Source organism: Pogonomyrmex barbatus, unplaced genomic scaffold (genome assembly GCF_055798465.1).
Source record: "Pogonomyrmex barbatus isolate J1 unplaced genomic scaffold, ASM5579846v1 scaffold3, whole genome shotgun sequence".
Lineage (NCBI taxonomy): Eukaryota > Metazoa > Arthropoda > Insecta > Hymenoptera > Formicidae > Pogonomyrmex > Pogonomyrmex barbatus.
In genome coordinates, this window is record NW_028297127.1 from 6,452,007 (window position 1) to 6,474,561 (window position 22,555).

The following is a 22,555-nucleotide window of genomic DNA, read 5'->3' on the forward strand; positions in this document are numbered from 1 at the left end:
CCCTCGGGTCCATTATCGTAATGCATCGAAGTGTACGCGAAATGTTGAAATTAATTTATTGTTGTGGCATTACTCTTTTGCGTCAAATTTGAGGACGTCGAGGACCGTAGAGAGATACAATTGTTGTTCCGTATTGGATGGAATAAAAGAAATTTTTGTTATTTACAACGAAAAGAAAATGGAATTGAAGATAAATATGGATGTATACGGCGCAAAACGCCACGGGCGCTTTCCTTTCTTTTTAATCCGTTTGTTTCGCGCTAGTTTTCTTGTGTTCAATTTATTGGATGTGCATCTAAGTCGGTGCTCTCTTATCCGGCGTAAAATCTCGTGTTAAAGGTAAAGGAAATGGAATAATAATGTAAGTTTAAAGGAATTGTAGTAATGAATGATGGATTTTATGGATTTTAAATCGTTTTTTTTTCCCTGAAGTCAGATTTTTCGTGACGTTTGATGCGAAAAATTCTCGTTAATAATTTAACACTACGGAAAAGATAGAAATATATTGGTATCTTTGTTTAACGCAAGTGTAGTCTAAATTGCTCACAAATCCTTCGCTCTCGACAATTCGGGACTGTTTGGAAATTGGATTGTCACGCAACGGCAATCCTCTCTCAGCGAATTGAAAAAGTTATTACTATTCAGGTACACAAACAGCTATCGATTAATCTTGAATGCAGTAGAGTTAAATAAAATAATTATACTTGTTAAACAATTTCTATCGGGTTAAACAATTTTATTATGTATCGATCAATTTTTAATGAAGAACGACTCTTGTCATGGCGTACAAATAATAAATAAATACAAATGGCGAGTAGAAAAAAAATAATGTACGATAGAAGAAAATCGGAGAGACAATAATCTAAAACACTTTCTTGCGACATTTTGGTATCTCCAGTTTATTATTGGAGTTGAAGATTAATCTCGGAATGTCCCGCCCAATTCAATCTCGTTCAACGCAATTGTCGCGATAACAATTTTCTCTTTTGAGGTTTTATTTTCTATGCTGATATTGAATCTGGATCGAACTTTCCGTTAAGACCTCAATGGGATAGATCGGTCATTCCGGTCAGATATAAAAGTTCAACGGGAAATTTTACGAGGCCGTCCGGTCTGAGGCTAGCGACGGATATACGAGCAGATAAACAGCGGCATGTTTGGATCGCCGCCGCTGAATAAATATTTGTCCATGCAAGGAACCGTTTCAGCTATTCCTATCTTCGATTTCTAGTCGAGCTCGATATAGAGGGTGGTTCGCGTAATGGGCGCGTGGGCGAACAAAGGTTCCACGGTCGGCCGTTTAATTGCCATCTTAAAGTCAACCTCCTTTCTCTTTCGTCCTCCTTCCGACTTAAATCGAATCGAATCTGTTTACATATCGCCGAAACTTAATTTAGAAAACTCGATAGTCTGCAGTTTTATGCGCTCATATAATTTTGGCCCCTATAAAATTTTTGCCGGGAGAGGATAGAAAATTTCTAAGAATCTGCCGATACACATGAGGAGAGAGTGCCGGTAAAACTGGGACGGCACGTGTACAGGCAACTCGCAGCGTATAAAACTCTCCTTACAAAATCTCGTTACGACGTGAAATGACGCAGAGTTTGCGAAAAATTGCGCCAACGTTCCCGCGTTCCATCTTCGATGCTCCTCTACAGCTCTTTGTTGCGCCGCAACAATCTCCCGCCGCAAAATCTGAAAGTTTCCGGAAGCTTAATCTGAATATCGCTATCTTTCACCAGGTTTCTACAAGCAACTTTCGGAGCCCATCTATATGGATTCCTGCCGCAGATTGCAGTATCGTCGGAAGAGCGATAGCATGAAGCGGAAAGTTCGGGAGAAGTTCCTCAATATCTGGTGAGTTAATTAAGATTGCGTCGACTAATCTCTAAAACTAAAACGCGACACGCCATTTTCTGTCTGCATCGTTATTTCTTCCTTGGTAGAACGATAGCGTTACAATATACGTATAAGATATGATAATAACGTGTCGAACGTGACACTTTGATAAGAAAGAGCTCCGATAAGTAAATTCCATCTCCTCCCGTGGAGGTTTGGGGAAGGGGGAGAGGGGAACAAAATTGCGCAAGACCCGCGGATTATCGAGGACACCGTGTTCCTCGCGTTTATCGCTGATAGCGGAAAAATTCCCCCGGTCGACGCACACAGGACTTTTTATCCAGAGTAGACCAGGCCGGTATGGATCCTTAATGCCGATATTACGTGGGCAGGATCGCCAATGAGGTGCTTCCGCAGCATGTTCGATCGAAATGCCGACAGCCCGTTGTGCTGGACAGGTCATCAGCGATTGTAGTGCTGCGGCCGATGATTAAGCGGCTGCGATAATCCTATCTATTAAGCAGCAATATGCCGCTGTTTCCAGTTACATTGTCGTCCAATCGGCGATCCGATCGACCCGCCGTGCATTCGCTACTCCCGTAGTAATATACGAGGGCCCCCGCGTTCATTCCCCATGTCATTGTGATTAAGCGTCGATGCACGCCGCGTATCGATCGTCGATCGCGCGTGCAGATAGCAAAAACGCGATCCGGCCTCGAAGATTGATTAGCCCGGGGGAAAAGTTATTCAACGTGACGTCAGGTTTGCTGCTGCTGCTGCTGCTGCTGCTGCTGCTGCTGCTGCTGCTGCTGCTGCTGCTGCTGCGTGCATACAAAGTGTCCCGCCACTCCCGCTGTTCCTTTTACTCGTGAGCTTCGGTCGATCTAGGATAGATCTCCCAACAATCGAACAATCGTACGTAAAAATATCCTTTCACACTTAACATGACGGGAAAGGATAAATAAAATTCCGACATTTCCCGGTCGGTTGAAGAAGAAAATATCCAATGTGTTAATTAAACTGATATAATATTGATGATTGTTACTGTGTGATTACTCGTTAGTCTTTCGGTTAGCCGACGAATTTTCCAAAGAGAAATTGTAATAATTAAATTAATAATTGATAATTAATTATTAATTTCTCATTTATAGCGTTTCTAGATAATATACAATGCGTTAATATTTATTTACATTCGTATGGTACAATCGTTGGGATTCATTTATTATAAAGCGAACGAGAGATAGAGGATAAACAAGCTATAATAATGATAAAGCCATATCGCAATTGCTATTGAAATATCCTCTATTGAAGTTCTCAGTCAATAAAGCATCTATTGATGGCTTAATTTGCCACGTTGAACGTCGGAGATCAAAGGATGCGGTGTGGAAATTAATTATGAAGCGATGTAGAAAGTATGGAGAATTTACGAGAGACAATTATCGGAAAATTAGGGATAAACAATTCGCTGGGAGTAAAATATCGATTAACCATGCAACGAAATATCAGGGGCAGATTGCTGAGAATAAAGTATCGATTAGTTCCCTTTGAAGTGACGTCAAAGATAAACAATCAATCTCTCCCTGACGCTACGTGAAGTTCACGTTCCGTCACGCAAACTACCAGGACGCTGACTATCTCTATTCTCCTAGTTTATGAATATTCGCTTTATTCAATATTATATCTTAGATATATCTTTTTTAATTAAAAATTTTTTTAATTAAAAATGGATTTGGACTTACGCGTCGTAATATCTTAAATAGGGGGCTGTACAATGCGAAATACGTTTAATAAAATATGGATTGCGGTGAACACGCGTTATTAATCGCGGTGGAATATTTCAGCGTGAATTTTATATCGCGAGATATGAGAGATATGAGAAAGCTTTTTCCCTTTAATTTTCCGCGAGCTTAAACGGAAGTGACGCGATTCGGATTAATGATTAAAATTTTCGTGTTCCGCATTCTTCTTCCATACAGTTCAACGGTGTTTTCTCACACGTCAAAGTACATTACGTCGATATTGCGAGATCGGTATGATCGAGAACCGGGTGACGCATCGCAAATAAGAGCCGAAAGGCGGATCATAAAAGTTGATTGATCTACGATGGTGCGAGCGTGGACTGATGAATCTCTCCGGAAAAGGGCGAAATCTGCCCTTACAGACCGCTATCACGGTATACCGCGACTAATAAATCCCAGATAAAGCTGACGTATCGAGCTTGCGCCGTCAAACGTTTCATTAAGTGAACCAATAACGAGCGACTTATAATGACTGACGTTTCTAATTTCAATTCATTCGGCAGAGATTTATTGAAATGAAAAAATATTTTCTAAAAATATAATATGCCTTGGAAAGCTGAAAAATGAGAGTAACATTTCTGCAAAAATTTTACAATAAATGTATTTTAAATACATATATCTTTTTTATTATCTTCTCTCTTGTATGGGAAAATTACATTACCTACGATGAAAATATGAATATTAACGCATAATTATAGTTTTTTTTATATTTGTACATTTGCACATACTGCACATTTTGTAGATATTATTAAAAGAATAATTCTTTGAAGCTTAAATTTAGATGAAACATGTTATTTTTTGTTTTACAAAAAAAAAGTACTCAGAATTTATTACGATAGGAATGATCTTTGTAAAGGAAATTTATATTAGATGTTCGCTAGTGATGTTTCGCGCTAATATAATTTTGAAGCACAAAGCAGATTCGAAAGAATTTGAATGTGAATAGTTATTGTATAACAATGGACAATGACAGGAATAAAAGAATATCGGATTTGAATAGTAGAAAAAAATCCATCACTAACTAGATACCGAAGTCGAATCAATTCAATCATTAAAGCCGTTTCATTGATCATTTCGATTGCTTAGACTTGATCTAATTTAAGTCATGTATTGACGTTGGCAACGTTATTATCATTTCATATGATCATCTGGTTTTTTAAGTTTTAACAAAAAGGATGCATTCGGTGTAACGTAAGATGAAAATAAAATATGCGCATAAGTAACGACGCGGAATACGAGCCATTTTGTCGTTATAGAATTTTCTTCAGCTAGAATAACTGTGAAACGAAATAACGTATTACGTTAATACTGACCGAATCATACAACGTTGCACGCGACTTTTCGATATTGAACGTGGATTTGGCGAGGTAAGAGTCACGGACGCGTGAATATGCGTCTGAATGCCATTTAACAAATACGCAATAAAATTCACACAACTTATAAAGCGTTAATGAGTCTCATAGGGAATTCCAATATTTAATTTCGCGAGAATCGTAATAGAAACAATTAAATCCTTTATGGCTTATGGACTCGCAAATAATCGACGAACGTGTATTTTACATCTCTAATTACGAGTTACTTGTATTCGAATGCATTTTCCGAGAGATCTCTGCAGCTGTTATTAATTTGATTATAATTTATTTCATTTTGCACCTTTTGCTCCGATTTTTTTCCATTTAACGTTATTCGATATTTCCACTTACGGTATTTTACAATTAAATATTTCTCAGAAACTAATATTTAATTATATAAATTAAATTTAAGGTATGTATTTTTATAAAAAATATCTAAACTCTATTCTCCTTTTCTTTTCCTCTTTAAATTATTTAAAAAACAAATTATTTTTTAAAATTTTATTTGGAGAATTCAAGTTTTTTATAGAGAGAAAAAATTTAAAAACCGTTTAAATTATAACTCCAAATATGAATGTAAATTGAAGAAAAATATAATATATATAATATATATAATATAATATATACTCGTATATTTACAATCATAGCAAGTAATATGTATATTTAATATTAAGCAGCTTTATACATAAAAATGTTAAATATGTGCACAATGATAAATTTTACATTTTTAAATACATTTTTTTGAACAAAAATAAATAGGAATGAATAGCATTTATGGCATTACCATCATAATTACTTTCGAATTACATTCTACGTGAAAGAGATAAGAGATGAATTAGTATACACGATAATGGCACAGTTTATTTTGCGTTGTGATGAAAACCTGATTACAGATTGTCACATTATCGTATGGATTTTTTATTCCGTCCTTATCACGTATTTGCGTTCTTAACGTGAAACGAGAGACTTTTCTCGGTTTTCTTCGTCAGTAAAATCTCGTTTCCTTGTACTCCACTACGTATATATATATATATATATATATATATATATATATATAAAATTAGATCGCTCTCCGGTTATAATTTTGTCACATTCTGAATTCTGGAAATATATTTCAGTTTATCGAGTCGCCCGTTGCGCCTCGTCGCGGCCGTCATAACATCGAGAAGCCGAACGCCGCGGGGAACAGGATCGTCGCACGTTCGATTTTTCCGTAAACAAAAACAAAGAAAAGCGCAAGATAGCGATGCGTCGATCGGTTGCGCAAGCGGGAAGTTTTCCCGACGAATAATTTCCGCGAATTATCATCATCATCGCCATCATCGGGTGGGATGCGCGACCGTGACGTGGTAAAACGTGACGAGGTGCAGGGCAAGCCTCCGGGTGTCTTAAAATAGGGAACGTACGCGGCACGTGTATCCGCGTGCCACGACACGTCGGGATGCCTCGGAACGCGGCTGTTACCCAGAGCCGCGCATCTCGCATCCACAACCACGCCTTTTGCATCCTCCTCGTCTGGTCATTCCGCGCGGTTCGGCTTATTCCGCGTCCGGCGAAATATGCAATCCCGCTGTCGCGTATCGAATATCAAAACGCATCGCGCTCGTAGGCCGGCAACGAGGCGCGATCCCTCGCGCCTCGTGTCTCGCCACCGAGGCGAATAAAACGAAGCGAGTAAAGTACGACGGCCCGCAAATTGCCCGACGAGAGCTGCCGTTATTCTGAAATTCTCAAGATTACGCCAAGCCGAAAGCTTGGAGAATAGATTGGGATTTTTTATTTTCTTTGCATAAAAAAAAAACAAAAATTTGTCTTAAATCAAGATAAATGTTCTTGAGCGAAATTGCAATCTTCTTGATGAAAAATTTTAATCTTGAATTGAATTGGTGCAAGTATTACCTTGCCAACTCAACTCAAAATCTTGTATATGAAGATCATAACATTCTTATTTGTATATGAAAATGAATAGTCTTGATTTAAGACTAATTTTTTGCGTAACCGAAAATTTTATTTTTATAAAGTTTGTTATTTACAAGCTTTATGTCGGAGTTAATTTATTACGCTCCTCTTTCTTTCTTTTATTTATAACGTTACATGTAAGATCATGAATTATTAAACTTGCTCTTATTGCAGAATGTATAATTTGTAGAGTTAATGTTAAGGGGATTATGGAAAAGAATTTTAATAAAAAAAAAAGAGTTTTCAAGTTTCCATGCGAATGTATCGATATAAACTTTCTTCATTTAACTCGCCTTTATGCTCGATTTCAATGATTTTCGGTTTGTACGCACGATACGAAAATTCCGTCGCGCAGCAGAAATAACGCGTCGAATTTAGGACGGCGAGGATTCGGGTCGGAGAATTTTCACGCAGTCAGCCGAATAATTTTATTATCTGCTTATTTGCATCTTTCTTTCTCCATCGTTAGTTCCATCTGTTAGTTTTTAAATACGACTTACCTCGCACGGCGCATTTTTGCTTTCGGACTTTATGCGATATTTTTTTATCTATCGCGATTCGCGATCAAATATTTATTTGCCGAGAAGGAAAATGTGCGTTCACTGCGGTATCGTGGCAAGATTACCGATTTTCGATCCCGGTATATCCCGAGTGATCCCGGAGTCGTAAGCGCGACGTTACATTTCGAAACGCGGTATTTCGCAAACGCGACTTTATCTCTCGACGGCGATGATGCAGAAATTAGCACTCCATCGTGAGCGAACTCCTTCGCTTCGCGGGCTTAAATATCTACCTGCAGATGAAGACAATCCACGGCGTTTAATTAAACGAACGTCAATCCGTCGGACGGAGCTAAGCCCACCAGCGCGCCTAGACAATTAATTACCGATTTCATTTGATTGCAACACGGATCGCGTGTTTACAAGTCTCGAATATATCGTTTCTAAATTGTTTATGCCGTGCTTCGCAGAAGGATCGGCACGTTTTAACGCAAACTTCACCGGCTGTTCGCGAATGTTTGTGCATTTCGTATTTGCCATTTTTTTTTTCTGACAGCAGCACTCGAATTCGCAACGAATTCCGGTCGATATTACCGCGGCAGAAATTTATTGACATAAAATTTAATTGCCTAATTGTCCAATTGTTCGCTGGTAAATATCTTGAAATTTGTTCTGAAATGAAGCTTATTGCTGCGAAGCATTAAATTGCAGATATTATTCTGGCTACGTGTTACGTGAGTAATCGAGCCATTGTGTTGCATTCGCGGTATTATAATAACAATTGCTGTACTAATATTCGTGCAAAATTGTTCTACATGATCTATTAACGGATCGTATTCGTGAAATTGGAAGAGCAGCGGTCTAATTAACAAACTGCGCGGCGCGAATTACGGCGGAATTGCAAATATTTGGCAATTTACGGTGTTTACGCCTTTTGAAGATGCATATCTAAGTGCGAGGGCACACACCGTGTGCGCGGTCCGTAATGAAAATTTCGTTTTCGACCGAGCGAGCGAACGAACGAAGGAGGAGAGAAAATAGGCCCGGCCAGTAAAGCGAAGATCAAAGATGGCACTTCGACCTTTACCGGCGTGACGTCAAGGCTTCTTTCTTGCACATGCCAAGGCAGAAGGTAGCGTCGTACATGCGAGAGAACGTGTCCTTTACCTCGCTCGTCCGTCCATCAAAATGTCTCGCCGGGCTGACTCGCCCGAGGGTGCGTTTGCAAACGCAATTAAACGCGAACGTGCTCGCGTGGCGAATAACTGTCGTCTCGCGCGGGACAGACTCAGACTCGACTTTCCACACGCCGCCGTGGATCGCGAATCGATATTACGATATCGTCTTGAAAACGAAAAGCGTCATTCTGTCAACTTGGGCGCCGATAGCGCAAATTTGTCGATCGTCGACGAGATATCGCGGCGGTATAATTGTGCCTCACTTGTGGAAATGTTGACCTTGCTTCGATAATTCTTGAGTTATTTTTAAGGAAATTAAGTAACGTTTTTCACGTTTCTCGAAAAGAAAATTCATTTCAGATAATCAATTTAAGCGTAAAAATAAGGGAGAAAAATGAAGGAAAGAGAAGAACCAACAAACAAAGAACAAGGCAAACAAGAGCTAAGCGCAGAAAAATGTTAATTTTTAATGAAATTTAATAAATCGTGTTTACGGTAAAGCATTTTTCGAACATTTTCAGCAAAAATAAAAATAAAAATAAAAATAAAAAGAAAAAAGTTGAAAAAAAGAATGTAAAATAAGAGTAAGAGGGTGTTATGTGTATTTTATTATTTATTAATATTCAATTGCGGTAAATTCAAAAGGTCAGTTTTCGAATTTTCTCCTAAATAGTTACGAGCGAATAATTCATTCTAATGAAGCAGCCAACGCGTTATCCGCTTTGAAGAGAGCTCTCTAAGGACACTCCATTAAAATCAGTTATTCAGCTACGTAAAATCCGTATCTCCTTTATACAGTTCCCGGGGGGTGCCTGTCGCCAGCATGTAACGCGAGCAAATAAGACTGTGTTTTTAAAGCGCCTTAATACGCGCGCGTGACGCCATGTGCATTAATGCGGGGCAAGTCCGGCTATAAAGAGAGACCCTGAAGAACTTTAACCTTCCACCCTCGAGGGCTCTACGTTGGAGTACTTTATGGAGCACGTCGTACGTTGAGTACGCGTATCACGCAGCTGAGCTCGGCTGAAGAAATCACGAGACCTTTGTACGAGAACGCTTTCAACGCATCTCCGTGTAGCTCTTTTTCTCCGTAAAGAAACTCCGATATTTAAGAAGATCTATCTATTTCACAATAGACTCCTATAATCGCGAGCTTTTCTTTATCTCTTTGGTCCATGTCGACAGCTTTGAAGATTTTATTGCTTTAAAGCTAATTTTCACGTTTCTCAGTAAGAGTGACACTGTAAAACATGAATTTATAATATATTTTTTATTCACGCTTCCAGTAATTACAGAAAAAAATTTTCTTTTTTCCGATAACGCAGTGACAGTAATTTCTGAAGTCGTTCTGCGCGCGACTTAAACGAGACTTGAACGTACGCCAATCACCGATTTAATATACGAGACGAGTGATTTAAAAAAAATGTTAGGCGAAATAATTACGTGGCGGGGTACAGCCTTCTGCATCGCATGTCATATATATATATATGTATGCGTGCGCGCGCGTGTGTATATGTATGTGTGCGTGCCTTTTGTCGTGTTTGCAACGTAATTTTCTTCTTTATATTCATAGGGCGTAGCGTGACGCAAGTGAAGCGATAAACTTGCGGTTCATTTGGCTCGGAGGTTTTAAAACATCGCGCCCGAAGAGCTGTTACACGATTGCGAGATTCATTTGCATACGCGGCACGTAATCTGATTATCGGCTGACTAGGATGTCCGGGGGAATCAATATCAAAATGAATGTAATAATGACAACGAGCGCGAATCGCATGGCGGATAATGCAATAAACCCTTAAACGCCATTATGTCCCCGCATGTCGCGCAAATGGCACCGCGCGTTGTAAATTTTCATCCGGGAACTTTCATACATTTCACGCCACGCAAAGCGTAACAACATGATTACAGATGACGCGAGCGCGTTAAACTTTACCACCAATTAAACTTCTGTAATTTATCTTCGGTTCAGAAGAAAGTTCTTGGAGAAAAATCAACAAATGGGAAGGCTGAGAGAAGGGCCTACAGAGGATTTCCGGAAGCCTCCTGAAGATCTCTTTCACGCTATGAAGTTATTTTGGTTCGATTAAAAGGCTCGATTCTATTTTGCCTCGCATTCTTATGTAGATGCATTCGTGTAAGAGAATTTGAACGTATTAATTCTCTAAGTATTTCAAGTTGCACCAGCGCGTTATATTTTTGCTAATATTATTCCGCTTTTATATTAATAACAATTTTTCTTGCATAAATTAATGGCAAGTAATGCAAAATGCTTGTATATTTTTTATTTGCTTTCAATTTTGATAGTTTTCCCTTCTTTCCATTTCTTTTTTTTTTAATTAAAGTTTACAATGTCTTTTCTTATAACGTCAAAAGAGATTACAAGATTATATAAGATCGTTTTAAAGTTTTGAGAATGTTGCGGTTTTTAATTACAGTTGAGTTTAATCATATTTCAATTATTCGTTAATTGTACACTATCTTATTAAGAATTACCCAACTTAGTGCATGCTGTGAAAATATTATGTATGTAAATGAAAATTATATTTAGTTTCTTTTTGTTATGGAAAATTGATAAAGCTATTTCTGAAAATTATATTTGATTTATGAATTATATATGAAAATTATATTTAATCCATTTTTTTGTTACATGAAATTGTTGAGGATATTTTTGCAAAAATTATATTTAATCTGTTTTTTTTTTTGTTACGGGAAATTGTAGGGGATATTTTTGGGAAATTATATTTAATCTTTTTTTTATATTACGGAAAATTATTGAGAATTTCTATTCTTATATCTTAGCGAACCATAAACCATAACTGTATTTAGAAATGTTTTCTCTGGGTCTCTGGATTGTTTCTTCGATCGTCTCCAATGGTAGTCACGCACGTCGCATCGACAAATGTAAATTGTGCCGTTTAGGTCGCGCATTCGCGACGAGACGCATTTCTGTTCCTCCGCAGCGTTATACTCGCGGCGATTCGGCACGGTGCATTAAGCCGGGTTCTCGTTTATCCGTAATTTACCAGCGATTCCTCGCAAACGATTATGGCTTTAGCGGGAAGGAGTTGGAGCCGGGCTTCCTCATCGTGGCGAGGCTGTAAAACCCCCACGTGCCGTAATCGTTTTCCCTCTTCCAACTTGTCCCCTTGTTCAACCCTTCTAACATCACAAGTTTCTATTCTTACGAAATATTTCAGAGAAACCGATTACGTGAGTGTATCGAGATTGATCTCCTTGAAAATATATATTGAAATTTGTCTTTTTTTCTCATTTTTCTTACTAAATTTAACATATTTTTACTTTGACAAATCGCGATACCTAAATTACAATTATTACTTATTTGTTAAAGATTTAAATTTATATCGAATTAGATCATTATGTAAGAAATCCCGCAAAGAGTACCTGTACGATATAACGATATCACTGTAATGTGATACACTTGGTAAATATCGCGGTAAAATATACACAATAATTTTGGCGGCAATTAACAGATTTATTGCGGTAATACGTCGCTCACAAAAGGGGGAACTGTCTGAGGGAGAAATGCGAGACGTACCGACGTACTGAAAGGCGTTAAATGAAAGAGCGCGGCGAAATGATCGCGGCCTATTCCCGACTTAAGAAAACACCGGAGACGCTATGCACACATAACACCTCCATTCACCTCGCGGGTTCCTGCCCGCTTCCGTTCGCCGTGACGGCCTCTCCGGCGGTGGTTAGTCGGCCTCTGTCGCGTTACCGCGAAATGCTATTAAGTTACCGTTATCTAGGTAATAAGGCCCGTCACGGTTTGGGGCGTGTATAATAGGGTACGCGTCACAAAGCGCGCATTATCGCGCCGTGATTCGACGTGCCGGCTAAATGCGGATTGCCAATTAGCGGTCGTCAGTAAATAGGCAATCTCTACGTCGTCGGTGAAGGTGTTCTTCTCCGTTTTACAGTCTCCGACCGTTTTTCGCGAAAGGGCTTTAAATGCTTCTGGGACATCCTCCGTGTATCCGTCATGCATCCTTCGTGAAAAATTTTATTTCAAAATCACGATTTATCCTGTCGCTTTCATTATTTTATCGAAATCATTATTTTCTTTTCTTTTTTTTTTTGTTAAAGATCATTATTTTTTTTTTTTTAGCTATCGTTCGTGCGATGATACTGTCGAAGAAAATGTTTCGGCTTTGATTATGATGTTACGTGTCGTGCGATCGTTTACATTCTACGGGGACTCTGCAAATTGTGCGGTTTCATGCTTACGACGAGCTAATCGCCTTCCCCACAAGGTGGGAAAATCATAAAAATTTCTGTAGGAAAGCCGAAAGTGACAAAAAAATATAGGGAGAAGCAAAAAATTTGTACAATTTATTTACTACGGTAAATGCAAATGAAACAAGAAGTCAGTGCGATAAAAAATAATTTAAAGCGAAGAAATATGAGCGTAATTATAGCTTTCGAATTTTAATGCGTCGGTTCTCTTTTTGAATGGATATTACATCCACCAAACGCCACTCTCTGAGAGAATATGTAATTATGTAAATATTATTTCAAAGTCACACAGAGACAAATAATTATACGCTTACATCGTCACGGTGCGATTTTTGCGATCCGATTGATTTTAGTGAATTCAATATGTAAAGAGTCGACTACGTTGTTACAAATTATAACTGCACAATCGCACTTCTTAAATATTTCTTAATTCTTGTAAGAAGCAATGTAAGTAATAGCGTTTTCGTGTGATGTTAATGAATAAATAGTCTCGTTCGATACAATTTCAATCGCCGCAACATAGGTCAGGCCCACGTTGATTTAGCGCGACCAGATAACCCATTATCTATCAAAGTAGCGAAGAGCTACTGGCCAAAGTACTCTCTACCAAAGTGACGTATTAATCTAATTAATCCCACGTGTCCGGGTGACCAATTGCCGACACGAAGTGCGAAGTTCCGCGCAGTAATTAACGCTCCGATGCTTGGCCTTACGGTAAATCGATCAATTTTAGCGCAGTATTCCATGTATGTTTAACAATTTAGTCCCACCTTCCCTTAAATCTATCTATCTCGAGCGTCTCTTGTACTAGAATAAGGTAGGAGAAATTACTGTCTCGACTAACAATAATATTCTAATGATAACATAAATGATTATTGCGATGCTGATGAAAGAATGATAAGTGTTAATTTAATAATCACCAGTCATAGTGGCCAATTATTAATTTTTCTTAATTGGTATTTTCTGAAAATTATCTCATCTGATGGAACAACTTAATTAAATGTGTCTAAATTAATTACTAGCTAGAGTTAATTGTTGCGCGCGCGCGCGCGCACACACACACACACACACACGCACACGCACACACGAATGTTAACACGCACGTTACGAATATAAAAAATTGCCACTCTGTTAGGGAGGGGATTGTAAATATCATTTTGTATCGTTTCTCAGTGACGTATCGATCTCGTCGAGCGTTCGCGAGTGGTTACGCTCGCCAGCCTTCGACGCGCGACAGTGGGAAGACGAGGAGCTGCTGCTGATGCTGCAGACGATGTTCGTCGAGCTCGACCTACCTCAAAAATTCAACATTCCCTTGCCGATCCTGAGGAATTTTCTCTATGAGGTCTACAATAACTACAACGAAGTGCCGTTTCACAATTTCAGGCACTGCTTCTGCGTCGCGCAAATGGTGAATATACCGTCTTCCTAACGCTTCAGTTTGCACGATTCTCCATAAGAGCAAATAAATGGTTATATACAACGTTATGGCAACGTATATTATAATTACACGATCATAATCACGTGTTAATATGAGAGGAAATGTTGATATTAAAAGTGATGATGAGCATTAATTATGTATTAATTAAACGGGGGGGATGCTAATGTTGATTATACTTATCAGGATTAATTGACACACACTACATTGTTGTGCGATATAGTGCGGCACATATAACTAAATTACTTCCCAATCAATTGAAATACATACATGGCAATACGTCTCGTAGCCTTGTAGATCGAATCGAACTGTCGAGCTCAGTGATTTGCTAACCGATTGTATCCAGATGTACGCGATAGCTTGGGCGGTGGATCTCCCGTCGAAAATCGGCGATCTCGAGGTTCTCATATTGATCGTCTCCTGTATCTGCCACGATCTCGACCATCCGGGCTATAACAATATCTACCAGATAAACGCGCGGACCGAGCTGGCGCTGCGCTACAACGATATCTCGCCCCTGGAGAATCACCATTGCTCCGTGGCATTCCGGGTTCTGGAGGCGCCTGAGTGCAATATCCTCGCGTCTTTGGACAATTCTACGTACAGAATAGTGCGCGAGGGCATCATAAGGTGTATCCTGGCAACCGACATGGCCCGGCACAACGAGATCCTCGGCCAATTCACCGACATCACTCCCGAATTCGATTACACCAACAAGGCGCATATAAATCTGGTAATCTATCGGCGATTAATTAATTAATGAGGTATTTAATGGAAGAGTTAATAAGAGAATCATCTTAATCATCTTAATTAACGCTTCATAGTTATCCATGATCCTGATCAAAGTGGCTGACATAAGCAACGAGGCACGACCGATGGAAGTTGCGGAACCGTGGCTGGATAGGTTGCTTCAAGAGTTCTTCAAGCAGAGCGACGCGGAGAAACTCGAGGGTCTTCCGGTCACGCCTTTCATGGATCGCGATAAAGTGACCAAGCCGTCCTCCCAGGTTAGCTTCATCGGCCTAGTCCTTCTTCCTCTCTTCGAAGCTCTCGGCGAACTTCTACCTGAGCTGCAGGTATTTTGCCTTCTAATCCATTCGTATCTGAGATAGTAATTAGAAATATGTAATTAGAAAAGATGTTAATATTTTCATATGCAACATCAATCTAAAAGAAATTCTGTTTTTCAGACTCTCATAGTTCAACCAGTCAGGGAAGCTCTGGAATATTATCGCAGGCTGAACGAGGCGGCTAAGGACGAGCGTCATCATCGGAAGAGTGTTGTGGACGTCGGAGAATCGGCTCCGTGCAACGCGTCAACCGGTGGTTACTCGTCTACCGTCGTTAAATCTATGTCGTCGCACAGCATGCGCTCCAAAAGGTCCGCCACGACAATCCACTCACGTTCACGTTCCACCGACGAAGATATCACAGAGAACCTGATGATGGAAGATGCGGAAAATGTCGAGAGCTCCGATCCGGAGACAGCCACGGAAGTGGAGATCAGCGAGAAGACACTCAAGTTTAAGATATCCACGGAGGGCACGCTGACCGGTTCGAACACCGGTCGGAAGAGTTACCCCGGCAGCCGAAAGGGTAGTCGAGAAAAGTCTTCATTGGATTATCATAATCATGATCTGGCCAAGGCTATTCGAGATCATGAGCGTGAGAGGAGACGCAGCAGGGGCGAGAATCTTGGCAGTGATCTGAGCTCGCCGGTAAGCGCGAGGTCTGCTGAGGGTACGCGCATTCTCGAAGAGATGGAGAAGGAAACGGTAGATGCCAAGATTGAGAGTAAAACACCGGAGGGAAACGGCAATGTCGTCGCGGCGGAGGCCCGCTTGCAGCCGAAGAACAACGTGAGAAAAACCAGCAATGTTATAGAGAACGATCAGGAGAACAGATCCAGCCGCAGGGATGCGCACAGTAGTCGGGAATCGATCGGTCTGCGATGTTGCTGCGACGACAAGACTGGGCCGAATAACAAATCTCTACTCTCACGACTGAAGAACTTTACGGACCGCATCAGTATGAGCTTCGACTCCAAGGACTCGCCTAGTCCGAAACCGAAACACACGTCAAAGATGCTCAACAAGAGCAACTCGATTAGTAGCAGTTCTGCCACAACCTTTGCGAGACACAACAACTCTTTGTTTATATGCAAGCGCTGCAATCTTGTCAAGTCCTCGGTGGACGGCAAGGCGGCTATCGCGACTGTAGTGGAATTCTCTTCTGTTGACAAAAGGGCAATGACTTTACCAAAGGTTCGAAAGTCCGCAGACGGTAAGAGTAAGAGCTGGCGGACGGTATTTGCCAAGGAAAAAAGATCGTCTACTTCTTTGGAGGCCTTGCCAGCAGTCAGTTCTCGCTCGTTCTCCAAGCATCGTAGAAACTTGTCGAATCCCGAGAGCAAATCGCAGAGTATGAAGGAAAAGACTCGACAAGCTTTGGACATTGAGTTTCAGGAGATTGATGTACGTCCAAAGAAACAGCAACATCCTGAGATTATAGTCAATCCCGACAATACTTGTTGCGAAATCGAAGAAGATCTCGGTAAGGTGGAGATCAGAAGAAGTTCGGCTAGCATGGAGGATATTTCTAAAATGGCGAAGCAAGCAGCGGAGGCTGCAGTATTGGGTGCTTTGAATCCTAATAAGACGGAAGAACGTCCTCACGGTAGCTTAGATTCGATGCTCTGCAAGGAAGTGTCCAAGTCACGGAAGAAGCAATCTGTATTTTGCTCGCCTGCTACGACGAAGAAGTCGTCACCTGGACTATTCTCGCGATTTAAATCCGGTATGAGTATCGACAGCACTCGAAGCAACAGCAACAGCGATTCCTTGCACGATCACGGTTCGCAAAGTGGTTGGATATCCTCATTAACGGCCAGTTTCCGGCCGAAGAGACATCCGAATGAAACGCCGCTGTCGCCGCATCCACCGAGGTCGCCCAGCAGAGAGGAGATCAAGTGATACGTCCTTGTGGTCGAGGATTCCTCTGATAAGAAGCTTAGTCTCCGCGGCTGGTGGCCTGAGAACTTGTTCTGCTGCAACAGCTAAAACTCGAGCAAGAAAGTTCAATGTTTAAAGAGGCTAAATTAGAATCAAAATCCGAGCATACTTGCTAACATGTCTATAACGCGCGAAAAAAACTAATAAAATGATTTTTAAAAGATTTTTTAAGAGATTTAAATTTTCTAACGCAAGTATTATCTCACGTGTTATTAATTATCGGATTGATAATTGCGATGGATAATGCTCCAATTGAAACGCGTCGATGATATTTAATAAATCTATTTTGCGAAATAAAATGTACCATAAATTCTCGCGAGTAATTCGCAACGATCAATATCGCAACGCACGCAATGTAATATACGAATTAAATATTTCTCCGTATAATATTAACGGTCAATTTGAATGAACGTATTTTGCTCGAGTATTTATCAAGAGAATATTAGATACCTCATATAATTCTTGATCGAATTAAATTCTTCTTGCGGAGGGATCCTCAGACCATAATTTCGTGTTATTGATTCTGAGTGTTTTACGTCACGACGATCGAAGTCACAGAGATCGAGATACATTTATTTACGAGGGACATCTACGGCCTGTGGAATACAAAAGGAGATGTACACTATATATATATATATATATATAGACTATTTTATTTATTGTCCAATTAAAAAATAGCCTAACGAGTAATGATTAATATGTTGTCCGTTACTATATATATATATATATGCAAAGTGCAGATGTACACAAAGACGTAAGGATATACAAATATATCCATCGTGCACATAAAGAATATATATAAAAAAATCTATAATGTACACGAGCATGTGGATAATTATTAAGTAGATGAAAAAAGAAGAAGACAAACAAATAGATATGTAAGCGTGATTCTGTCGTATTAATGTACGATTAAGTTTCAAGAACTGTGTAACCAAGAATGTGAGGTAAGAGAATACTTTCTACTAAACTATTTTTAGAATATTCTGTGAATGATCCTGTGAATTTTCAGAGAATATTCTCTAAATTCTTTAAAAATATCGTTTTCTGAAAATACATGATTATTCCAAGATTATTCTGAGAGAGAGGGAGAGAGAAATGTGTGTGTATATATATATTCTCGAACCCTAGGATATTCTCAGACTATTTTCACTGTCACAAAGACTATTCTTGTTTCATAAAAAACAATTGCCACGGCAAAAAGAGAAAATGGGGTAGATTTGTCATTTGTCGGAATAATTATGCTTCATTATTGCTCCGTTCATCGAGACGATTCACGCGGTAGAAAATCTCTGTGATTCATCGGTAGTTCGGAGAACGTTAGGAGAATCACGTCGCGGACTATCTTTTATCCAGCTATGTTACTAAAGTGCAATTCAACTTGGAAAATGATTAAATTCCTCCCTGACATATTAATTAGAGAGTTAAGATCTGTTTGAAATTTCTCGAAAGATAATGGCGGAACTTTTGCGAAACGTTCTCAGCATTTCTTCGAACATCAAACGGCGAGGAGGAACAATTTTGAGAAAGAAAAGCATGCAATTCAATGGTACTTTTTCTCGACGACAGTCCTCCTGTATGATTAATTTGTATTATAAAAATTCAGATGTATAATTTTGGATTCTTGACATACACATACACATATCCATAAATGCACGTAATTACTTTTATATGAAGTCCTGTTCTTCGTGTTTAGTCGTTTATACTTTTATACTTTATCAACTACGTTTATATGGCGATTAAACATCGTATGTATTGTTGAAATCTAGTCTTATGTTATTGTCTTCAAAGCAAAGTTGCTTTCCGGGCGCATTTTATCTTGCGTGATGGTTTTCGTAAAGAATAACTTGATGTGCGCGCAAATGAGCGAGCGAGCGAGCGAGCGAACGAACGAGCGAGCGAACGAAAGAACGAACGAACGATTCTGCCAATTATTGATCAATTACTTGATAAACGATTATTTCTATCTTCCTCTCTCTCTCTTTTACCGTGCCATAGAATCAGGACTCATCGATTAAACCAAATGGAACTAAATGCATAACGACACAGGCAGGAAATAATACATGAATAAAGTCATAAAATATAATCGATCTTAATTTTTTAAACTCTAAGAAAAAATAAAAATCGTGTTAATACTGTGAATTTTTTATTCGGCAAATTTAAAAATAAAATTAATATATATATATATATATATATATATATATATATATAAACAAAAAGACTTACAAGAATATCAAAATGTTGATCCTTGCTTCTCCGGTGTTTAATAATTATAAATAATAAAAATGAAAAAAAATAAAAATGAATAAAATAAAAAGTGTAATGGGCCAAACGAGCCGTATTGTACGGCATTGTTTTACTCGTCAATTGAATCTTTAGTCTCACTAGAATTTCTCTTCAATTATCGTCGTCAATTATCGAGATAAAATACATTCAAACTCGTTCGCATAATCTATTCTGGTCTTCGTATTCACGATAACGTTGAAGAAATAAAATCAGTGTTTTATCGCGCTTTATTTACTAATATATCTTTATACCAAAATTAATCGATTCACTTGTATACGATAATGTTTAACCAAAGTTACCAATTTTTTAAAAAGTTTCATTTTAGAGTTAATATTAGCATTCACGAGGAAATAACATGAAAGAGAACATTCAGAAGTTTCACTTCTGAAGAATTATTTCTTCCATACATTTCTTATCACACATACATTTCTTCAAACAAGAGCTTGATGTTGATAGAAAATAAATTCATTTTATTCACTTACAATTAACCGTCAAATATATTTTTACACTTAATAATTATTGAAGTTAAATTATTTCAATTGAACAATTGCTGTATGCTAAATAGTGATATCAATAGTATGCAAAAGTAATCCACTATAAAATAGCGTCATTCCTTATTCGGATTTCTTTTGCGTGTTCAACAATTATTAAATTAATTAACGCCTTCTTATAAAATATTATTTTTATAGCGACATATCAAATGTTTAACAGCGATGTAGGCTAAATTTTAATGCACAGTGCACACATTTGAGTAAAATGCGGCTATAAAGATGTTAAGTAGTGCAGCTCCGTTGACAACATTTTCAAACTATGACTAATATTATTTGTTAAAGCAACGGCTTTGTGTATCATAGCGATCTTGAATTCCAATATGATACCTCTCGATGTGCGTTCTTCGTGGACTCGAATAAATCGCGTTACATAAACGATTTCGTGTTAAGATCCGTTTTCCGTCTCTCGCCGTCCCATTTCCCACGATGCGTTAAGTTAAGTCATCCATTGCCAAGAGAGGAAAAAAAAGAAATCAATCGTGATTGTCTCATCAGTCTTATCGTTAGGTGAATATTAATTACATGAAATTTATGCGTACGATGTAATTTGAATGCACGCGAGAACCTCTCGTATATACATACAGATATACTTGATACATATATCTGTGTTTATATAAATATAAGATAAAAAATGCGATAAAAATGGAATATCCTATATACGTCTGTGTGTATATGTATGTATGATATATGGTACACGTATATGCATATATACAACACAATGAACAAAAGTAATTATATAAATAAATTAATAAATGGACTATATATATATATATACATATATATACATATATACATATATATACATATATACATATATATATATATATATATATGTGTGTATATATATATATATATTTATCTAATATACGAGGAATTAAGAGGAGAAGAACAAAAATATGGTTAATACTCGCGGGCGAGTTACTAGCGCGATATTAAAGTTATCATCGATATTATATTACGATATTAGACGGTATTGTGTGGACGATGTATAATTATGTAAAAGTATCGATGGAAATCCCACATTGCGCATTGCGGAGGAGATATATGCTGATTTCTTGCTGTTCAGTGATGGCGGTGTATTTATTTTTTTCTTCCCAATTATGTGTAGGATTGAAGATATTTTGCATTGATAATATAGAAATATATCTTGACACAGATTCAATCTCAATTACTTAGTCAAAAATATTTATCGCTATTAGACTAATAATGCCATTTCTTGTTCTGTGAAATAGTCAATATCTAAACAAAATTATATGACATTTTTTTACATTTTCTTAATAATTAGAAGTTATCGTACCATTACAATCATTTCTAACGATACATTTACATGAAATTGCGTTTAAAATAAAAATGTTTAACTTCTAATGAAACTTGAAAGTTTTTTGTTTCTCATCGGCTTGTTGTTTTCATTTCATTTTTTGGCTCTTATCGCTTTGAGATGTTTCAGAAAAGATATGAGATGAAGATGAAATATGATAATTGATGCACTAGTATCTAGTGTATATTATTCTGATCGCAGCCGTATTGAGATAGGGAAGAAAAATACAAACCAGTTCTTTCAGCCCTGTAGTCTGTACAGTTAGAACGTATACTTTCAAATGTAATCTTGTCGATCTCGTTAAATTATAAATAATAGGCATTCCTATGGAACGGGATCGGGAGGATTAAATTATATGAAAAAGGGAATTATTAGAACTGATTATGTATACGATCATTGCGATATATATATATATATATATATATATATATATATATATATATGTCAGCGTCTATTATTTATATTACGAGTTGAAATCGTCGCGAATCATATTATAGAGCCCACCGTCGCTGAACAAAAAACGCGCGCGAGGAAAAGTATATATAAATATAAGATACTATCGGATATATGGTATCAATCATTCCATTCGATTTCAAGATATCGTAGTTATATATTACAGAAGTATAATTGTAAGTAAACACACATGGTCGGTCGTCCGACGAGTAATTCGCTCGCGCGATCGATCGTTAGTCTTTTTGTAAATCAGAATAAGTGAATGAAAATGAATATATACATAGTTATATATGTATATATATATATATATATATATATATATATATATATATATATCATCGCATCAGCATGTGACCGGCTGCCCTCGTGGTTGCCTCCTATATATATTTACAATGTCGACGAATAAAGGAAAAACCATCACTCTTCCGGTGACGAAAAATTATATTTGACCAAAATCCCTCCTTATATTATTATCTCTTATTATCTCTTACAAATAAATAAGTAAAATATATTTTAGAAATATATTTTAATGCTACAGTTATGCAAGTTTAAGAATAAAATTAATTTCTTATTATTTTTTGCGAAAATCCAAGTACGTTGAAATAAGAATCAAAACT

At 38.0% G+C, this 22,555-nt stretch overlaps 1 protein-coding gene across 5 annotated transcripts in view; it reads left to right on the top strand.

The window, feature by feature from the left end:
• The window catches only part of Pde9 (phosphodiesterase 9), a 127,681-nt gene extending 108,158 nt beyond the window's left edge, over positions 1 to 19,523 (top strand). For all 5 annotated transcript variants that reach the window (XM_089079759.1, XM_011642036.3, XM_011642037.3 and 2 more), the window contains 5 exons: positions 1,743 to 1,857; positions 14,058 to 14,295; positions 14,669 to 15,055; positions 15,147 to 15,398; positions 15,513 to 19,523. In XM_089079759.1, the coding sequence (XP_088935885.1) occupies positions 1,743 to 1,857; positions 14,058 to 14,295; positions 14,669 to 15,055; positions 15,147 to 15,398; positions 15,513 to 17,294 (2,774 nt within the window). In that variant the 3' untranslated portion in view covers positions 17,295 to 19,523. The remainder of the gene's footprint in view (positions 1 to 1,742; positions 1,858 to 14,057; positions 14,296 to 14,668; positions 15,056 to 15,146; positions 15,399 to 15,512) is intronic.
• The last annotated feature ends 3,032 nt before the right edge of the window (positions 19,524 to 22,555 follow it).